At 43.1% G+C, this 21,005-nt stretch overlaps 1 protein-coding gene across 1 annotated transcript in view; it reads right to left on the reverse strand.

The window, feature by feature from the left end:
• Positions 1-20,718, reverse strand: part of Sparcl1 (SPARC like 1) — a 29,198-nt gene extending 8,480 nt beyond the window's left edge. The window contains exons 1-6 of the mRNA XM_005076369.4: positions 20,369-20,718; positions 7,638-7,702; positions 3,320-3,448; positions 1,983-2,981; positions 844-913; positions 126-244 (exon numbers count right to left, since the gene is read on the reverse strand). Of these exons, the coding sequence (XP_005076426.1) occupies positions 126-244; positions 844-913; positions 1,983-2,981; positions 3,320-3,448; positions 7,638-7,691 (1,371 nt within the window). The 5' untranslated portion in view covers positions 7,692-7,702; positions 20,369-20,718. The remainder of the gene's footprint in view (positions 1-125; positions 245-843; positions 914-1,982; positions 2,982-3,319; positions 3,449-7,637; positions 7,703-20,368) is intronic.
• Between the last annotated feature and the right edge of the window lie 287 nt (positions 20,719-21,005).

The raw sequence follows: 21,005 nt of genomic DNA on the forward strand, positions 1-21,005 counted from the left end.
CTCTCACTCAATATAACCTCAAATAGTAGATAACTCGTGCACCCAGTTAAAAAAGGATTCAATTGCAAACTATTTCCACTCTCAAGTTTTGGTGTATCTCGAGGACTGTTCAGCAGAATACTTACTTGGTCAAGGGTCTTTGCAGGGGGACAGGTCTCTGGATCTTGGCAAACGCAGTGGGGTTTCCCCTGCTGATCGGCTTCGCAAGTGTGTCCCCTTTTACACTGGAAGTTCATGCAAGAATCTAACAGGGAAGAGTGGAAAGAGAATGTAGACAAGGAGAAATTGTGTGCTAAACACGGAGTCAGCCAGACAGTTAGCTTCTCCTTCAGGCACCAGATCCTGAAAATATGAAAGCAGGAAGATGCTGGGAAGCTTTTTAACTGGCGTTAGTCTGCAGATGGACTCCGTGTGCATTGGAGCTGAAGAGGACAACAGCTCTTCCTGACACTGCCTAAGACATTCAGAATCTGAAGTGCATAAAACAGTGTGGAAAGAGGTCAGAAGTTAAGCCAGGAGAATGTAATTTTGTTGAAATTAAAGATGTTTGTGGTTGGGGTAGGATGGACTTGAGAGTAAGCGACAGAATCAATCTTTTCCAGAACTGAGAGTGGTGTTGGGGCTGTGGGGAGGGTGGAGATAGCTTTTGGTAAAATCTCAACAGGACTTTCAGTTTGTCAGCACATTATCAAACACGTATAAGCAATGCCCACACTTTATGAGATATTTCCTTGGGGAGGCTGGGGATGTGGATTTATGGATCATAATGGAAGGGGGTGCTAGCCCAAATGACAGATTCTACCCCTCCCTGGACCTGGTGCAGATTTCATGGCTTCCACTCACCAGCACTGTGCCCCCTCGAGTTGCCCTCATCTGAAGGTCCAACATTTGGCAAGCTCTTGACTTTCTTGGCCTTTGAAAACAACAGGAGCAGAATTTCAATGTTATCAAGGATCAGTGATTTGCTTTCTGTCTTAATGTGCATATAGTCACAGAGCTCTGAATACACTTACTGAGCTGTGCATAGTATCACTGAGCTGTGCATACAGTCACTCACTGAGCTGTGCATGTTCAGCTCTTAATAGGGAAAACCCTGCAACTGCAGAGGGAGACAGTGACACTTGGAGAGCAAGAATTGCTCCATGTGAGGTAGGATCACCCCCTTGGAGTTGGGTCCAAAGCACTGTCCCCATAACATTGTCTTGGGATTCTGTCACAAGGATGGCAGTCCATCAGTGACCTCTGTGGAGGTGTTGCTAAAACTTTCTTTGTAGAGTCTGAGGTGTAAGAAACTTCCTACCTTAGAGTGGAAGGAGAGGTCTAGGGACTTGAGATTACCTGCCACCCCAGTGGGCTCAGTTCCTCCTGGCTGGGGGGCAAATGGAATCAGTTCCTCCTGGGGAGGTGGGAGGGCATATTCATTGTATCTTGTACTTCTTAAATAACTGTCACTCAAATTGAAGGCTGGTTTATAATAGGAGCCCAAATAAAACATGTTCTCAGTCTAATGATGGAGACAGGCAGACAAATACATAATAGTACAAGGTGAGCATCCATAATCTGAACACGTGAAATATGAAATTCTCCGAAATCCAGCTACTGTTTGAGCACAGACATGGCACCAAAAGTGAGATTTAGCATATGAACTCATGTCACAGATCACTGTTAAAATACAGACATGTTAAAAATATTGCATAAAATTATGCTTACGCTATAAACACACACAGAGAGTGTTTGTGAAATGAATGAATCTCATGCTTAAACAAGGATTCTATTTTCAAGATATCTCATTATGTATATGCACATCTTCCATTCTGAACAAAATTGCAATGCTTTTGGTCTGTCACTTCAAATGAGGGATGCTCAGCCTGCCCTGTACTTTACTGCTAGACGCACACACAGCAGGGTGAGAGAGTATACAGAGCAATTGTGACTATTTCTTGGCTAATTGATTGGACAAGTATCGTTGTAAATAATCTTACCCCTTGGTCATCTCCAGCCTCGCTTTTATCTATGTTTTCATTCTCATCTGCGGCTTCCTCAACATGTTTGAGGTAATAGGAAAGGGAATGTGTCTTTCCAGCCTCTAGGGATTCTTGGCTTGGGATGAAAGAGTCATCACTTGTACCATGCTTAGCGTCATCACTGCCCCCATTATCATGGGCTCCATGATTCCTAGTCACTATGGCACCATCATCAGTAGGTTCTGTGGAAACTGTCTTTTCATCCATGTCCTTTTGGTCACCAGTAGCCTCAAGGCCAGCTTTTCCTTCTTGGCCCTGCCACTCTGTGTGCTGAATGTGCTTCTTGCTGCTTGCCATCTTGTCGTCCTCTCCTTCTGCATTGGAGTTGCCTTCTTGCCCTTGGTTTCCTTGCTCAAATCCATTCTTCTGCATCTTGCTTATTGGAGTTGGTTGACTGGACTCTTGTAAGGTATCGTCAGATTGGTCACTGTCCCCTTCCTGCTTGCTGATAGGCTGCTCCTTGGGAGGTTCTTTTTCCCTTTCTTGGTTATCATTGGGAGCATCAGCATCTCCTGGCTCATCTTCCTCTTCTTCATCTCCTGGTTCTTCTTCCTCTTCTTCATTGGGAGCACCTGGATCTTGTTCCTGGCTTTCTTCATCCACTAAGTCTTGGTTATGCTTACTGCTCTTGTTCAGTTGCTGGTTCGAGGCACCTACAGGTTGCTCTTGGCTTCCCTCCTCCTTCGTGGTGTTCTCACGTTGGTTAGAATCCGCAAAGGAAGTAGAAGCAATAGCAGGGAGATCGGTGTTCTCTAGGAGCTTTCTCTGTGGAGGTTCACTTGTGCCTTCTTGTACATCCATCGTTCCTTCCGTTGGTGAATATTCCAAATTCACGCTCAAATCACCATCGCCATCCTCCTCATCCTTCAGGTCCACCTCATGGCTGTAGGTTTTGTCCTGTTCTGTTGACTGTACATGGGTTTCCTCTTCTGAGTTCGGTGCTGAAGGTTTTTCAGCCTTAAGAACAAAAGTTTATTCTTGAAACAAATGACATGGCATTTGTATTTACCACTACAAAGCTAACATTAAACATTCTTTCTTTTTTTCCTCTACACATCATCATGTAAATATATTTGTGTTTTTCCCCCAGTCTAAATTTTGTAAAATGAAATGCTTTGTATAGCACTTCACTACTCATTAGTCACCATAACTTCTCGTATTTGGAGAATAGTTCATGTGACTATTGTACTTACAAAATTAAACTGATAAATGAATATATTAAACTTTAAGCATGCTTTGGTACTGGATTCTCTGGAGAAATAAAAAGATGACACTAATATGAGGATTACTTTTACCTCATCATTGGCATGGTTTTCTATGTCTGCTGCCACCTCAACTCCAGCACTGGGGGCTTCAGAATTGTCGGGTGTCACCAATGTTGCAGTAGTTGGGTTGGAATGATCAGAGAGAAATCTTGCATTTGTCTGAAAAATGAAGACTTTGTGTTATTAATATACAGATGCCAACATAAAAATATGAGTTATTTTGTCATTATCACCACTACTGGAATCATTAATGATAACATTAATGAACAACAGTCTCTAGAATTTTCTAGGTTACAAGCAAATGCCTGCAATATACTGTGACATGAAAGAAATAGAGTCAAATTTATGAAAGGTTATATATATACAAAGACTGAAAATAAAACAGAAAACATTTCAATAATGACTATCCTTGACTTTTGGAATTTTCAAACCTTGACAGAAACATTCATATTTTATAATGTTGAAAGGTGTTATTTAACACAAAGTTGGAGAAAAAAATTTAACCCCAGGATATAGCACTATATAGCACCTTGGCTGCTTTTAAGTTCTTATTGATTATTAGCAGAAAAGACTGTAAGATTTTTGCTAAATACTTATTTATTTTCTTGGTCCCATTGGCTTCAACAGACATCAGGACATCTTTTACTAAATAATCGATTTAATTTAGAACCAATGTGAGACAGGGCATGGAGCCTGGTAGGGAGTAGCCCCTGAGGACCCTGATTTTAGCAAGAGCAATGGCTTCATACAAGCTTAGAGATGTCAATGAAGAGCAGGGCAGCGATGCACAAAAGGGAAGTTGAGTCACTAGACTTGAAGGGAAATCTCCCTCAAGCCTTGCATGTTTTTTGATATCTACTGTGGCTGGGAAAGTCGCTGTCTTCTATCCTTCCACCTCCTCTGGAAAAGTGAGCAGAAACACAGAGACTGAGCAATGGACATAAGCTACTTTGTAAATTTCAATGAGTTCCCAAGTTGCAACTACTCCTCCTGACAGTGATGGTTCATGAACTGCCAGTGTCTAAAGCAGATGTTTGCCTGTATCATAGATGGAGATCCTGTGGGAATGTGGTGAACCTAAGTGTAGAGCCCAGGTTCTATTTGGACAGTGTCTTCTCATCCACCAGCAGGCCCTGTAGTGCTGACAGTGTCTGTAAAGTAAGCCAGGTGGCTACAGGATCTGTTATGTTCTGTTTGCTATCTTGCATCTCACCTCCTTCTCAACCAAAAGGATCAACACTGAAAATGATTGGAAAGGAGCCCTGGGAAGAGGAAAAGGAGAAATGGAACCTGCTTTGGTAAGTCCCTTCCGCTGCAGGACGTCATGGAGGGGAGGTTGGCCTTGTCGCTGAATGTTCTCCTGTCCTATTTCTCTCCTGCACCTTCTTGTTCCTCCTGTCTCTAAGGAATGCACACTAGGGCGGCAACTCATTCTCCTTCAGGATTATATGGTAATTAAAATCTATTTCATCATTATACCCACATCTATGTTTATTTCTCATGCCCTCTTGAGAGTCTGCTTGGGATCTCTCGGCCACACAGAAACAATTAGTTGTTGAAGAACACAACCAGGGTTGGAAAATGCTGTAGGATTTTTACGCTGGCCAGACTTTTGAGAAGACATTTAGCTTTTCAGCATCAGGCTGGGACTGCTTATAATAAATTGTCCCAGAAAGGAAACATCTGGCTTGTGTCTATATGTGGGAGTATCATCAAACATTTGGTTCAAAGATTCTGGATGTCTGTTTACAAAGCTGAAACCATGACCATTCCAAAGGGAAAACGAATTTTCAGGAAAAAGCAATGATTTTGTGGGAACTCTGTTTTCTTCTAATTTGTTCTGCTTCTCTAATTTCAATGTGGAGCATCAGCTGGACTGCTCCACATGAGTTAATGTACAGCATGATTCTTAGTGTTTGTCATTAATTCTTTCTTTCTATGAACTGCTCGATCAGGCTGGCATGGAGTTTGTTTTTGTCAATACAGCTATCTGGAACTATCTCCCATTCATCTAAAAGGAATGATAGAATCAGACTAGAGAAGAAGGGGCAATGCTATTTATTTAAAGGACGTTGGTTCCTCCACAAGGCCATGGAAATCTTTCAGTAGTGCTGAGGGTGCTGACTTGGCCTCCAGGAATATGACTTGCATGTAGTGGTTTTACTTGTAGATGGTGGTGGGTGAATGTGCCTGACTGTAAAGTAGAGGATGCCCTAGTCATGCCTACCTACAGCATACTTTCTCAGACATCCTAAAGATGAGGTTGCAACCATTGCTTCCTGTGGGAACAACAGACCTTGGCCGGAGACCCACTTCCCCATCAGCTTGGGAGCAGGCAGCTGTAAGACAATGTTTACTGAAAACATTTTTACTGAAAACAATCCAGTGCCCTACGAAATGTTTACCGGAGCTATAAGTTCCTGATAAGGGCTCCCTCACTGAAACACCCTGACTTTGATCTTTCCAATGGCTAGTGGCCTCTTCCTGCCCCCTGCTGCTACTGCAGATTCTGGTGTCAGGGATATAACCACCAGCCAGGAGGAGGAAGTATATGTGTCTGTGTATGTGGATGGCAGAAGCTTTTCTGGAGGGAAGTGTTTCTTGGGAAGTTCTCTTGAGCCTTCTTGGGGAGCATAAAGTTTTCTTAGTGCAACCGACTGGTCTCTGTGTCATCAATCCCGACACACTCGCCACATTCTCGGATACAGGCTGTACAGCGGGCGCAGCAGCTTCCCATAGCACCTGTGGTCCTACTACACTGATCCCTGCTGTCAATATTGTAGGGGAGAGTCTCAGTCTGAGAAAACAGATAGCATGCCATTTGATCTCGAAGAAAATAAAGGAGGAGACTGGTTGTGCAATACATGTTAAATTCTTCATTCTTTCACACATCTGCAAGCTGATTTATTTCTCCCTGGCCATTTGTTTGGGTACAACCTGTCTAATAAGATGATAGTCAGAATTTTTTGCTGCATATTCATTTTACTTTATTGTTTGTAGAACTGTTTTAAAGTATATTATCTTTTTTTCCCTTTTACTTATGCATTTATTTCTTGGTCAAGAAGGAATGCAATTGGAATTAAAACGAATCAAAAGCTATCCTAGAAGAACTCTTTTTGGTGGGGGTGCCTTTTCTTGGGACTGGGTCTTTTTTGGCTAAACTGGAATTTGACATGGCTCTTCCTGCTTCAGTGCCTCAAGTCAAGAACATTTTCTTTCGCCATAAAAAGACAAACATGGTATGTACTCACTCATATATGGATTTCAGACATGAATCAGGGGAGTGCCAGTTTAAAATCCCACTGCCAGAGAGACAGGGAAACAGGAAGGACCCTAAGAGAGATATACATGGTACCCCAGAGAAGGTGGAATGAGGCAAGATCTCCTGAGCATATTAGGAGCACAGGGTGGGGGAGGGGAAAGGAAGCCAGGAAAAAGAGAGGAAGAGAAGAGAAAGGGAAAGGAGGACATGGGGGAGCAGGAAGGTTGAGTTGGGGGAAGAATAGAGGAGAGCAGGATGAGAGATACCATAGTAGAGGGAGTCATTCTAGGTTTGAGGGGAGATCTGGCACTAGTGAGATCTCCAGAGATCTACAAGGATGACACCAACTGGCAAACTAAGCAGTAATGGAGAGACTACTTTAAATGACCTTCCCTGATAATGATTTTGACGACTATCTTACATACCATCCTAGAACCTCCATCCAGTGACAGACAGAAGCAGAGGCAGACACCCACAGCTAAACACTGAACTGAACTCCTGGAATCCAGTGACAGAGAGGGAGGAGTGATGAGCAAAGGGGTCAAGACTAGGCTAGTGAAACCCAGAGAAACAGCTGACCTGAACAAGGGAGGAAGATCTTGGACCTCAGACTGATGGCTGAGAGGCCAGAATGGAACTGATCCAGATCCCCTGAAATGTGGGTGTCAGTGAGGAGACTCAGGCAATCTATGAGGTTTTTGGGTAGTAGATCAGTATTTTTCCCTGGCACACAAATGGACTTTGGGGACCCATCCCACAATGAGGGATGCTTTCTCAATTTGGACACTTTGGGGAGGGCCTGGGCCCTTCCCGGAACGAAATGACAGACTCTAGAGATCCCCCATGGAGGGCCTCACCCTCCCTGGGGAATGGAGTGGGGATTGGGTGGGGGGTTAGGGGGGGCTGGGGGGAGGGAGTAGGCGTGGAGGGGAGGGAGAGGGAGCTGAGACTGACATGGGAAGCAAGCTTGTTTCTAATATAAATATATAATGAAAAGTGTAAAAAAAAAAAAAAGAAAAAGAAAGAACATTTTCCTCCAAAAGCAGAGGCAAAAGAGAGAAACATAACACAGAAGGGGGCATTTACCGGGATTGCAGCTGCAGTTCCCAGGATGTACAGGAAGAAAAGTGCAGCCTTCATGTTGTCTGGACCTGTGAACCAAGGAGACAGCATCAATGATTGTGGGGGCTTCCACTGGGAAGATTACCAGATGATTTCACAAATGCTAGTGGTTATTGTCTACTGTAGAAGTGACAATCAATTTATCAGTCTCCCACATCTGATCGGACAGACTTATTTCAGTTCTTATCTTGTCTTATTCCTATAAAAACTGTCTTTCATATGTTTCCACTTACAGCAAGAAAAGACACAAGCTTCCAGGGGATCTCCAGCACTGCTCCAACTGTAATGTTTCATCATGAAACCAAAGGTAACCCTATACATTCCACAACCCCCAGATGCTCTTTTCTCTAAAAGATATTTTGACTATTGTATCAAAAATACATGTTTTACTAGAGAAGGGGAAACAAAAGAGGAAGAGGAAGGGGCAGAAATAATGTAAATACAGTACTCATGTGTGAAATTCCCAAATGATAAAAGCTTAAATAAATAAAAATGTTTCATATATGGATTTAAGAGCAAGAACAAGATAAATTTCAAGTAAATAAGAAGTAAACTTATCGGGAGTGCAGAAGATAAAGCTATGATTGAAGATAGTCCAAAAATATTTTATTCTCTCAGTGAATGCTAATTGTAAAGAATCATTGAAAAATGCATTTCCCTTTTTCTCTACTTCAAGATTTTATGTTTAGTACAATGTAAAAACTACCTGAGATGACACCCTACTAGTAAGCTATGTGTAAATATCTGCTTGTCCCATATTAAAGTACAGGAGATAGTTCTAGTATGTTCTTTGTCCTTTAGATAAGTCACTGGGCATGTTACCTCATCGAGGTTACTGTATCTGTCACATATTGATGGGGGGCAATTTCATGGCCTGTAGCATCTTATTTGAATGTGCTGATTTGTGTAAAGATGTGGAAAACTGTATTAGGAATCCAGAGCTGCTTTGAAAGCCACCACCATACTGAAGACTCCAGAGGAGGTTTAATGTGCTGATGCTGGCAAAGTACTTTGAAAATCAAAACCACGATGCCCCCGCTCAGTACGACGAACACCATTTATTCTGGGATAAATGAAAAAGCATTTATTTTGAGACAGTCAGATGTGGAGTGCTGTTTCTACAAATTCTTCAGAAAGACAAGAGGAAACTTCAGACGAGAAAGATGCAGAGAGAGACAAAATTTCACCCGTGTGGAATTACACTTGATGACTCTGCTTTTTGCTCTGATGTGAGATGATGGTGGTTCTTCTCCAAACCTACGAACTTTCTCAAAGCAGCAGGGTTTGAAAGAACAGTTGGTAGAGAAGTGGAGTCAGAGCCCCAGACCGGAACTGCCTTCCAACAGCCTAGAGACCTTGGTCAAGTCATTTCTTCAGCTACAAAACAGGGAGGGAATAGCTTCCCTGCGAGACTCAAACGAGAGCATCTAGCCACTGGGGATTCCCAACACCTGTGACAATAAGGAAACTATTTCTGGAAACACTCCAAGGCTTACAAACTCTGGTCATCACTGGCTCACAGATTTGGAGTCATTTTGTCACAGCTCTCTCCAGCTCTCTCCAGGGTTTATTGTCATAAATCCAGGGAGACTGAAGATGGGGAAGGTGGATAAGAAAGGAAAGACCTTCTGTTACCAAATGGAGGGCTTCAGTGACACTTTAGCCCACGCCAGCTAGACTCATGCTGTAGGTGAGCCTTTCTGAAGCGACTGGCATGTAGAACCCGAAATGTGAGAACTCCCCATTGGCCAGCCGGTCTGTGCCGTTAAGGCAAATATCCAGGTGAGACATTTGGCAGCAGAAAGAAATATCCTACTAAGAACCAGAGCTCCACAGATTACAGCTGTATTCCAAGTGACGCTGCTGAGCAGTCTGGAGACGGTGCCTTACGTTTCTGTGTGTAGGCTATGAAGTCTTGGCTGCTCTTCTCATTGAATGTAGTCTTATCTCTTCCTCCGAATCCGGGCTGTCCTCACTGACTTGCTTGACTGAGTGACTAAGGTAAAACTGATGTCCCAGACTTCTGGATCCAGGTCACAGAATTTCACTACTTTCTCTGTCTCTGTCTCTGTCTCTGTCTCTGTCTCTCTCTCTCTCTCTCTCAGAACTTGAGCCACCTGACCTAGGCTTGTTACACCATCTCAGACACCTTTTACCAGTCCTAATGATCTCAGCCTTCGACGTGTCCTTGACAAAGCCCAATGACCTGTGAGTGACACTCCTGCATCAGGTCAGTGCTCCCAATGAGACTAGATCCCTGACCCACAAAATCTTCCTACGTTATATACGGGTTTCTGCTTTGGGCCAATATATTGGTATTCAGCAATAGACGACTGAAGCAGAAGTTGAGTCTCTTAGTATTCCTTGTTTCCCAAAGTATAATTTTATGGAAAAAGTATCTTTTTTTTCCCCACAGACTTTAATAGTAGCTAATGCTTCATGCCAGGTAATGTGGTAAGCACCCTCCCGGAGTGCCACTCGGGCACTGAACCTGTGACTGACTCCATTCCCCAGAACTGCCCTCCAAGGAGAACTTCCCCAACACCCTGATTTGCCAACGTGCAGCTTTGCCATTTTAGTCATCCCAAGGGGTGCTTTCCATGGACATCCTCAAAGACGCCTCTCTCACTCGGAAGAAATGAGGACCGTCCCTCTCTTCCAGGTCCTGTTATTGAGGGATTACTTTAATTATGTTTCAGGGATCCCACAGGCTTTTCAGGGTAAGGCTGAAATGAGCGCCTTTGCACACCTCTCCATCATCCCCCTCAGAGCTGCTCATTTTATACCACACACTAATCTCCCTGTGTCTCATTCCCACCCTCCACAAGGCACAGACTCACAAAGCAGTCCTTGGTGTTCCCCCCCCACAAGAATTTGCCTTTAGAATGGCTCAGTCTTGCCCCACCTCATAGTGTGATTAGGGAAGTAATTTTGGTCATATTTACCCTTTCTCAACTCTGTTTCCTATTTCCCCCTTCTCTGTGAATGCGGGGTTTCTTCAATTTTGCGTTATTAACTGCTCAACAGTATTTTTGCATATTCTTTGAGCTATAAATACCTGAAATTATCTGTCTCTCATGTATCATCTATCTATCTATCTATCTATCTATCTATCTATCTATCTATCTATCTATCTATCTATCATCTATCTATCTATCTTCCATCATTACCTATGTATCCATCATCTATCATCTATCTACCCATCTATGTATCATCTATCTATCTATCTATCTATCTATCTATCTATCTATCTATCCATCCATCCATCCATCCATCCATACATCCATCCATCTATCTATCTATCATCATCATTATCTAGGTAGCTAGATACCTGACTGATCACAAACCAAGAAGCTCAAGTTTCAGAGCCCTCCTTTGAAAGCTCCATGCATTGCACAAACTCCCTGCTTCATGAATCTCAATCCGCTTCTCAGCACACCTCCTCTGAAGACCCCTTGCACTTGTGAGGGTTAACAATGCAGGTGATGGGCTCCATGTTGTTAAAGCCATGGCAGTCGCTGCCTGAAGGCTGCTGGCTCCTGCCTTGACCAGATATCCTATCCCGTTTCTCCCTTCAGTTCCCTCCTACACTGCCACCTCCAAGCTTTTCTCCCTTGAATGCCTAGTTCTGGCTTTCTCATCTGACTGCTTTCCTTTGAATTTCTCTTATTAGTTAAACTCTCCGAGTATAAAATAAAGCTGTTGGCTTCAGTGGAAATTGTACCTTTCATTAATAAGTCAGTTGTCCAGTTCTAGTTGAGAGGGATTTCAAGTGCTTCCAACTGTGTGAATGGACCAAGAATTGTTCACTGAGAGAGTTCTCTTTCAGGATAAAGAAAAACAGCAAAGACAGTTCCAAGTAGCCTGATTCTCAGGGTCCTCGGCCTCTTTGGGGAATAGTGGTGTGCTTTGAGGAGGTTTTGGCTTTTGTGTAAGCTACGGACAAAAAACTCATTCCAAGGAGTCCCTCCAGGACCTAGCACATGGTGAGATTTCTCATGTATCCTTGTCAGGGCCAACAGTTTTGTTTTTTATGAGGATGGCAAGTGTTTGCCCAGTCACGTAATGTAGCTCATCACTCACAGCTGCATATGCAGCTAATGGTTGGAGCTAGGTAGAGGAATTCTGCAGGGAACAGGGAGAGGCTTAGGTTACCCCTGCTGTTTGAGAGAGTCCTAGGAGGGGTCCCTCCAAAGAGGCACAGCTGTGAACCAGCTGTGCCTGTGACTACTCACTGCTCAGGGAAGAGATGTCCCTTATATCTCTGACACAGTCTATGTCCATTTGTGTCTCTTCTTTCCCATTATTAGCCATGTGGGGTCCCCAGGGATGGGGTCAGCAGGCTTTCTTACACAGTTTCTGCTGGGTTGAGCCAACAGGGAGTGAGAGGTGAATAAGGCAAGGACCTGCAGTCTCCAGCTCCCTTCAGTGGCCGTGCTTATGTTGAGTGTCAGCCTTTGTGATGGCCTTCTCTAGATCCAGAGAACTTTCCCTTCTCTTTCATTTACACACTTAGTTCTTACCATCCTGCCCGCACTTTGGTAAATGACTTGTAATGATATTCTCAAGTTCTCAGATATGAGTTTCTTGCCCAGGATCACCACATCATTTCTGTGTTTTGGACTGATAACTACTTTGAGTAAAAACGCAGGAGTTGTGGGCTCGCATATCTTCAGATCTCTTACAGCCAGGGATGTCATTGGGCCTTTTTGAGGCCACTTAGTTCTTTCCATTTCAACTTGTTTTGTTTTGTTACTTTCTTTTCCCCCAGCCCCTTTCATACTGTGCTTGGTCCCAGGACCCATACATTTCTTTCTAATCAAGAGTAGTGCATTAGCTGACTGAAAGAATAATTTGCATTTTGGATGATTGATAGTGGACATGGAAATCTTTTTTCTTTGATGATAATTATTTAGGACTTCATAATACACACACACACACACACACACACACACACACACACAAAATGTACTCACCACCTTCAAGGACTAAACTATCAATTCCTGGAGTCCTTAGCCTTGCTCTCAAGATTCTAAAAGAAGTGGGGTGAATTAGACATCTGCAACATGACCCGCTCTCAGACCTTAATACAGTCACTCTTCAGACGCATAGGGTTTATGAAAAGTGCAACAATGAAGAACTAAATACAGTGTAAGCATAGGCTGGTTTTCTACGTCCCTTGTGGGAACAAAAAACCAACACTATCAAGATTTCATGGATATACATTCTTGCCCAGAAACAAAAACCTCAAATGATAACAAACCACTTAGAGAAAAATCGATCCCTTCACACTACTTCAGATCACAATAGACATCGGTGAACCCTCCCACAACTATTGAGAAAGCTACTGAATAAAAAACGGTGCAGAGGTCTGAACTCAAAGTTTTCTTTGCTTTAATCGAGTTTCTAGAGTTTTATTCTCCCCATGCTCTAGGAAATTATTAGAAAGTTTTTACAGAGAGATTAAACCGTACACCAGTGTAAGGTCTTTGAATGTATTTGTGTGTGCCAGAGCTGGGGGCAAGAAGGAAAAAAAATGGAAGACACTTGGGGTTTTGTTCCTTTGAATGCGACAGAATGGCGCATTGATTCAGAGAGAGAGTTAACTCAAAGTCGTTTGGCGGCTAATAAAAGCTTGATGGCATGCACTGAACAACGGCTTGCTCCAGAATTACCAATGGCTCCAGTGTGACATCATGGCATGAATATCTGGCCAGCATGGTGGTATGAAACCAATTACAGGGTTCCACTGCCATCAAGTAAATTTTTGTGATTATTTTTCACTCCTGTATCTCAGCTCACCTCCCAGTGAATTCCTGACATATCATGTCAGTAGGTTGGCAGCTCAAGTTGGATCAATACAGAAACGAGGCTTTGATTTTAGAGCTATCGTGTGTGTGTGTGTGTGTGTGTGTGTGTGTGTGTGTGTGTGTGTGTGTGTGTAGTGGATTCTGTCAGCAACTAGGGTAAAGTTTATGTTATTATGAGAAGCAACCGTTTCTCATCCTGCATTCCATTTGTCTTCATTTAAAACCAGAGGCTTGTTCCAAAAATTTGCCTACTCTTTTCTTTGTAAGTTACAAATCTGGATACTAGACCCATTCCAGTGATTAGGCTATAGTGACAGAGATTTGAATGGAATATACAATCTCATTATTTTAGCCAATTTATAAATATTTATGTACAGTACTTACAAAATAAACATTTCTAGAATATGTGCTACCAAAGCAAGTACAAAATACACATTTCTATAAACAAACCTGCCTCCATTTATTTCAGCTGGGCTTTAAGAAGTCAGGGGGACCCTTCTCCAGACAACACCGCTGTTTCACTGTCTGCTAGGGAACAGGTGAACTGTAGCTGTGGCACTAGCATTAAGGATGTTATTGGCTTAAATAACCTATTATTTATTTCAAGATCAACAGGGAAAGCTATCTTTTAAAAGAAGTTCAACTTATTTATTCTTACTTTTAATTATGCACATGTCTGTGTGTTTGTTAAGAGCAAGCTGAGGCCAGAGGAGAGAGTTGGATCCCCTGGAGGTGGTGGTACAGTTGGTTGTGAGCCGCTTGCTGTGGGCATCAGGAGCTGAACTCAGGGTCACTGGAAGAGCACCAAGTGCTCTCAGCTGCCGAGCATCTCTTCAGCTCTGGAAAGTCTTCTTGCTGAATTAATAAAAATGTGGAGGGACAAGATGCTGGCTCAAAATTTGCTTTGTCATAGCCAGTAGATATTTACAAAGTTTGCTTTGTCATACGTAGTAAATCTTTAGAAAACTCCCTCAGATTCCTGGTATCACACGTATAATTATTTTCCTTTTCAGGGACAAAGGGAAAGTGATAGGTTGTGACAATTACCCTGCAAGGTCCAGACACCTCCTCTGCAGTCACCCCATAGAGAAGAACACACACATACCCTCTGTTTGCCTTCTTTTTGTGCTAAAAGGATTGGCTTTCACCATGGGAGAGGTTGTAATTGGATTTCACCATGAGAGGAAGGAGTAATTAGATTCCTTAGCAGCTCCTCAGGCTCCATGCTTGGAAAAGCAAGCCACAGAGCTGAACTGTCCTATTCTTCAGCTGTAAATAGCGTCCAGACGAGCCTGGAGACACAGGGCAGCAAGGCATAGTGGCTCTGCGTGCATTCGCCACTCTTGGTCTCCATGGGAGCAGTTCTAGCTTTGCCTATGAGAACATGAGGAGGGTCCTTCGTTTCGAGTTAATGGATTTGAGAAGTTCTTACAGAGACCCTAAAAGAGGGAGACTCCTCCTGCCTTCTCTTTTTCTGCTTTCTCTTTTCCTCCTTGTGGCTAACATTTTATTTCCTGGAACATGTACATCCACACGTCCAAATAAGGCCAGGTATCCTCTCTTGAGGCTGTTTGTATCAGAGGAAGGCTGGAGGCCACTATTTTTAGTCGTTATTGCAGCTATGGAGAATTTCCTTTCTGAGAAGGTTATAAACCGGTCGACTATTATAGGTGCTTCATAGTCAGACTCAAACAGTACTCTCTTAGTCTTATGTGAGCTCTATCTGAGAGCAAATCCTTGAGTCATATTACACTCACCAAATGCATGCTGCTACCTGATCTAGAGTTAACCCTGATGCTTTGGGGCTTTTAAAGTATTAATGAGTCTCCCGGGAGAGATCCACAGCTTAGCATTAAAGTCATCTGAAGGATGCAAACAAAGCTCTTCTACTTTTGAGTTTCTGCTGAGTCACCATCTGACATCAAGGTGTGCCTGCAATGGGCGTGTGATATTATCAGACTTTTCCTAGACCACAGACTGCCATATCTTTTCTGACCAAATCCACTGTCATGTGGATCTTCATACATGGTAGACAAGGCTCCCGGCCACCGGGGTTTTGAATCTAACCGGAAATATACAGAGATGTTGTGATGCACATGCAACCTGAATCAAGCAGAGTTGCCTAGTTTAGTGCCGAAAGTGATTTGTGGGGATTTAAGACTCAAAATCTCATCTCGTTTGCAGAGGAGTCGAATGCTTGTCCATCCAGTTGTCAGATAGACTGTGATCCTTCCTGCTCACATTTATTCTCCCCAACCACCCTGTCACACACAGCCTTATTTTTAGCCTTCAGATGGGGGATGAGGGGAGGGCGAGAGCAGGGAGAAGCCACTTTTGACCTTGTGTAGGGGTCAAGCTCCATGAAACTCTCTTAGAACAAACATGCTTTAACCATGCAACATGTATCTCAGCATACAATTACATACACTATGCGTTCAGCTATAGTATGAATTTTTCACCCTCAAAACTTATGCTGTAGAAAAAGACTGATTTGTCGTACATTCGGCGCCTCTGAGGTCTCTCTCATTTGAGTACAGGGTCTGAATGACATCATTTTGAGCAAAAAAGTAACATTGAGGAAACCAATCTGAAGTGGCCTCAGTCACTGTCTGTTTTCATTCCTAGGAAGCCACGCTTGATGAAATGGGTGAGAAAAGAAATAAAGCCGATTTAATCACTATTCTTAAGGCATGACTTCATCATCGTAAGTGTTGAAATCCCACAATTCTAGAGCCCCACTTACAGATTTAAGTGGTTTTACATAAGCCCCTTTAACAAGCACTGGAAGAGGCAAAACAGCAAGTAATTAAAATGTGGATGGCATCACCATAAGGCGAGCACTTGTGCCTGGAGCTACATTCACAGCATCAGCAGGCTTTTAAAGGTGACTCATCGTCTGCAGAAGGACTGAGGATGCTACCATCAGTCAGTGACAAAGTGGATCCAGTCCACACAGACATGGATGCTAAAGACACACATGAAGACTCTCCACAGAGGTCAGGAAACGTGAGATAATAAAATACATAAAATGATTAAAATGAAATGATGTTTAAAATTTCTGCGTGGAACAGTAGATTAGAAATCCTAAGTCCACATTATCATGCATTCATGCATTGTCCATTTACATTTGTGGTGGTCAAAACCGCTAGAAAAATGAAGTTGGCTTTGCCTGCAAGGTCACCTTATGCTTGCAGGTGCAATTTCCATTCCTGTGATGGTTTGATTAATGGCCAGTTCACTACACGCGGGCCCCGAGAGCCAGCCCTGCTCTGGTTCTGCTCCTTGCTTTCTCCCTGACATTGCACAGGACAAGGAACACTGCATGCATCAGTAGCTTGAGCATCAGGTAAAAACAGCATTGTTTATGTAATTTCTGACCCAAGATGGTATGAAAGCCAGCATGTCAGGGAAGATGAAATGGCTTATACCTTTTGTCTTCATGCTAAGACAAGAGAAAACTTTAATGTTCTTTAAAATGTAACATAAGTATCAACCAACTACTAAACTCATAATTACTCCCTTTCTTTTTTCTTTACAAATTCACTGTTCTACAATTAAACAATGATTTTTTTTCTGAGGTTACTATTACAATTTACTCTCTGGAGACTCCAAGTTCAAAAGGGCCACCTCTGCCAGCGTTAGACCTCATCCTGGGAAGGATGATTAAGACCAGTCCTTGCTAAACTCTCATCCATCACCCCAGCTAGTGTTGCAGTGACCCGTGTCCCCCTTCAGACACAGGAGAAGCTAAGGCTTTTGAGTTTTGCAGCTAGCTTTAACACAGGTTAGATGCTGACTAATAACTGCAGTGTGCGCCTTCAAGGACGGTGACTTCTATTTCTCCTTTGCCTTCCCATTTTTTTTCCTTGCACCCCATGGGGGAGGGGGATGGCTTCTGCTCTGGCTGCCCGATAAATGCCTTCTATTCTCTGAATATTTAAGGGGAACATTTACCCGCTGCTGCACATCGGTCGGTTGCATAATAGGGGACAACTGAGCCAGGACTGGATACTCCATCTCCACAGAAGGATTTTAAGACCAACAAGAGCTGTTTCATAGAGCTGGTCATGACTCGGGACTCTCTCTATACCCTTTCATCACTATGGCAACAGGCAGTTCCTACTTTACACGGCCAAGAAAAGCAGCTGACATCTCAATGCTAGGAACATAGGGGATAACTTTACAAAAAACACAACAACCACCACCAAAAGAGCCTTTTTGTTTGAATGTCAACAGAGAGAGGAAAAGACACCCCCGGAGCAAGTCAAAAACCTCTATTCTTGCCTTCAAGAAAGGTCTGAAAGGAGAAGAGTTGGGGCTTCCCCCCTTGTCCAAGGAGACCCCCTAAACCAGAGCTAGCTGCAGAGTGGTATATCTCCTCTCTGCCTCCGGAAGGGCTGGCGCTGGAAATCACCCCTCCCATTTGACTTGGGCCATTTCAGAGCTGCTAACGGACGAAGCATGGATACTCAGCAACAAACACCTGTGTCGAGGTCCTGAGATGGTTTCTTCTGCATTTCTTTGAATAAAGAAAAGAGAACTCAATTCTAATTTTGCTATGAGAAGCCTCATTCCAGCTTCATAATAAACAGCTTAGGACACGAGGTTTCCTGTGATAACTAACTGTTGTGGTGAGTCTGGTGTCCTAGCTGGTATCATACACACTGTGTTTAATAAATATCTCATTTGACCCTTAGGGCAACCTCACCTATGGGAATCATTAGTCTAAGAGATGGTTAGCTGATGTCTGGAGGTGTGAAGTGATTGGTGAAGCTCACACAGCTTGTGGGGGGGGGGACTGGAGTTGCAGCTCAGGTGCATCTGCCTCTGCAGCCTGCGTCTGTCCACTCTGTTAGAGCAGAGTGCACCAGTGCAAGGGGAATCCCAGAGTCCATCCCTTCCCAGAGTTTACAGAGTGAAAAACAGCTAGACCAATACTTTAGTATTTGCTATGATTATTTAGTATATATTAGGCATAGGTACTTTTCCCACTTAATTTTCCCTTTGCATCTTGGCAGTATCTATCGTTTTTTTGATTTGCATGCCATAATGAATGGTTCTATGGCCATAAAGATGTAAAATCACTTGCCCAGGGTTCCTGAACTATTTAGTGTGACAATGTGCACATAAACCACATCTTTGTAGTCTTATTATATAAGTCACAGTTATATGGTCATAATGTATGAAGCAGAGCCCAGTGTCTTTCTCATGGTAATTTTACTGACTATCTTTGAAGAAGACAGTCTCTCCCAGAGTTCTGTACATCCTTTGATGTCCATGACAAAGAAACAGGCTGTGGTCAGGTGACAATGCCATCAGAAATGCAGCTGTGGCGGAAGGCATCTTGTGAGACCTGTAAGAGGTTCTCCTGGATTTATGGAGGTACCTTTTCACCCACTAAAGATTGTTCCAGGATAATAAGAAAGTCCAACATGCCTCAGGCCTTGTGACAAGTTGTTTCTGTTCTCCTTGGCAGGAAAATATGTTTATGGACATCATGCTAAAGTTAACCAAATCAGACATGTTCATGCATGGCTTCAAGTCAGCTGAGAAAGAATAAGAGTCAAGAGGGAACGAGCAAACATTTGGAGTTGTGCAGAGACACACTTCATTCTGTCATTGCTATTTCTTGTCTTACCTCACATCTGTGCCATGATGGCCTCCGGAGATTAAACTGAAGGGCAAGGAAATCAGTCCCCAACAGTCTCACCAGGCAGTGGCTATCCAAAAACTTTTTGAATAAAGGGGAGGGGGCACAATCTTGCAACCACACACATATTCTTTTCCCAGATGTGGGAAGTAGCATCAGTTGATTGAATGGCAAGCAGATCAAAAAGACTGCCCTACCTTGCTAGGTCACTAGATAATCCAAAATTTAAATATTTTCTAAGAAGGAAGACTCTAAGAAAAGCAAAGAAAACCCTTCAGAACCACAAAGATTTAGCTGAACAAGCTATGCACTATAATACAAAAACCTGGTATCCAAGAGAAAGGAGAGAATAATTTTATTTTAGACTGTGGGCACATTTCTATTCAGCATGGTCAGGGCCTACCCCAGAGAGGTGGCTGATACAATGTCAAGGTGATATATTTAACCTCTTTGCAGACAAAAGACATTGCAAATGCGACTGTGGTGGGACCTCTTGGGGGTAACTTTTCAACTGTATTTCTCTGCAGCTGAAAGCAGGGGAAAACTTTCTACCGCAGGGTGATCCTGTGCCTGGAGGAATGAGCAAGCAGAGCATACAGGAAAATGCTGTATTTGAGAAGAACCAGATCCCAGAACCTTCTGGGAGATGGCTCAGCTGCTCACAGCTTTGAGTTTTCCTTCTGCATTTTGTTTTTCTGAAGAAGACATTATCAGGAACTGGATACATTTCTTGCCCCCTTGTGTACATCTTAACAAATGGTAACAGGAGGCAAGAAAAAAAAAATCTGCTAAACTGTTAGAGAGGGAACCAGGAAAGGGATAACTTGAAAATAACAGAGGCAGAATATACTATGAGAGAGAGAGTTCCTAACTCTTGAAAAACAAAATGTTCCAATTCTACATTGCTGTTAGGTACACGGAGATGATGGATAACTTTAGATATTTTAAACATGAAAAACATGCATATCGTTTGATTTTGAAATCTAAACTTCTTGGTTTGGTCATTACTAAAACTATGACTAATTAGTGCTTGATACTTAGTTTTGTAGGAGGAAAAGAAACATGACCACAAAGAAGTAAAATTCTCTTTTTTCCCATTATAAATTAGTAAAAATGGATTTTTAAAGTAAATAAATGGCTTTGGATTGTCTAATCAAAACCATTAACCAGCCCTTTCAGATAATAGAAGTCAGTTTAACACATGCAATTGGCCAATGTAGGGAATTAACATTTACCTGCCCAGAGGTGGCTGGATCCAGAGTCTTGGTGGTTTGCAGCTGATGTTGAAACCCCTCTTTGCACACAACAGGAAGTAAAAGTCTGACAGACGCCCAAAAGAAACTCTTTCAACCCCCTTCCTCCTTAGCTTGGCTTCTTTGCCTGGAAGCACATCAGGTTTATTGGTGTTGAAATCCTGCTGCTCTGTCAGCCCGTCAGGGACTGCAGTGACTGATGAGAACTTGGAGGCTGGCACCAGAGGGTGTTTCAGGCTGTCACCGTTTTTGTCGCAGATTCCTGGATCTCTCTCCCTCGGTGCTGCTGAGCATTGCAGCAGAGCAGACCCAGAGGGAGAGAGCTAATTCTGCTACGTGCATGGAGCGAACAGCCCTCCCCCCCAGCTCTTGTTCTCATAGGCTCCTAACTTGGCTAGAATGTAAGCTCTTGGCTCTTCATGCATTTTTTTTCCTTTTTCAAACAGTTCTGAGACAGATCTTATGATTGGGATCCCTTGGGGTGGGGGGTGTGATTGGAAGATGCTGAAAAGAGACTCCACACTGTTGTTTATTCCTGGGGCACTTGGAAAAGTCGGGGTTAAAGGAGAGGAGGACTCTTGCAGCAGATGCATTTTTATATGCTCAATTGGAAACTGTC

Source organism: Mesocricetus auratus, unplaced genomic scaffold, assembly GCF_017639785.1.
Source record: "Mesocricetus auratus isolate SY011 unplaced genomic scaffold, BCM_Maur_2.0 Super-Scaffold_100006, whole genome shotgun sequence".
Classification (NCBI taxonomy): Eukaryota; Metazoa; Chordata; class Mammalia; order Rodentia; family Cricetidae; genus Mesocricetus; species Mesocricetus auratus.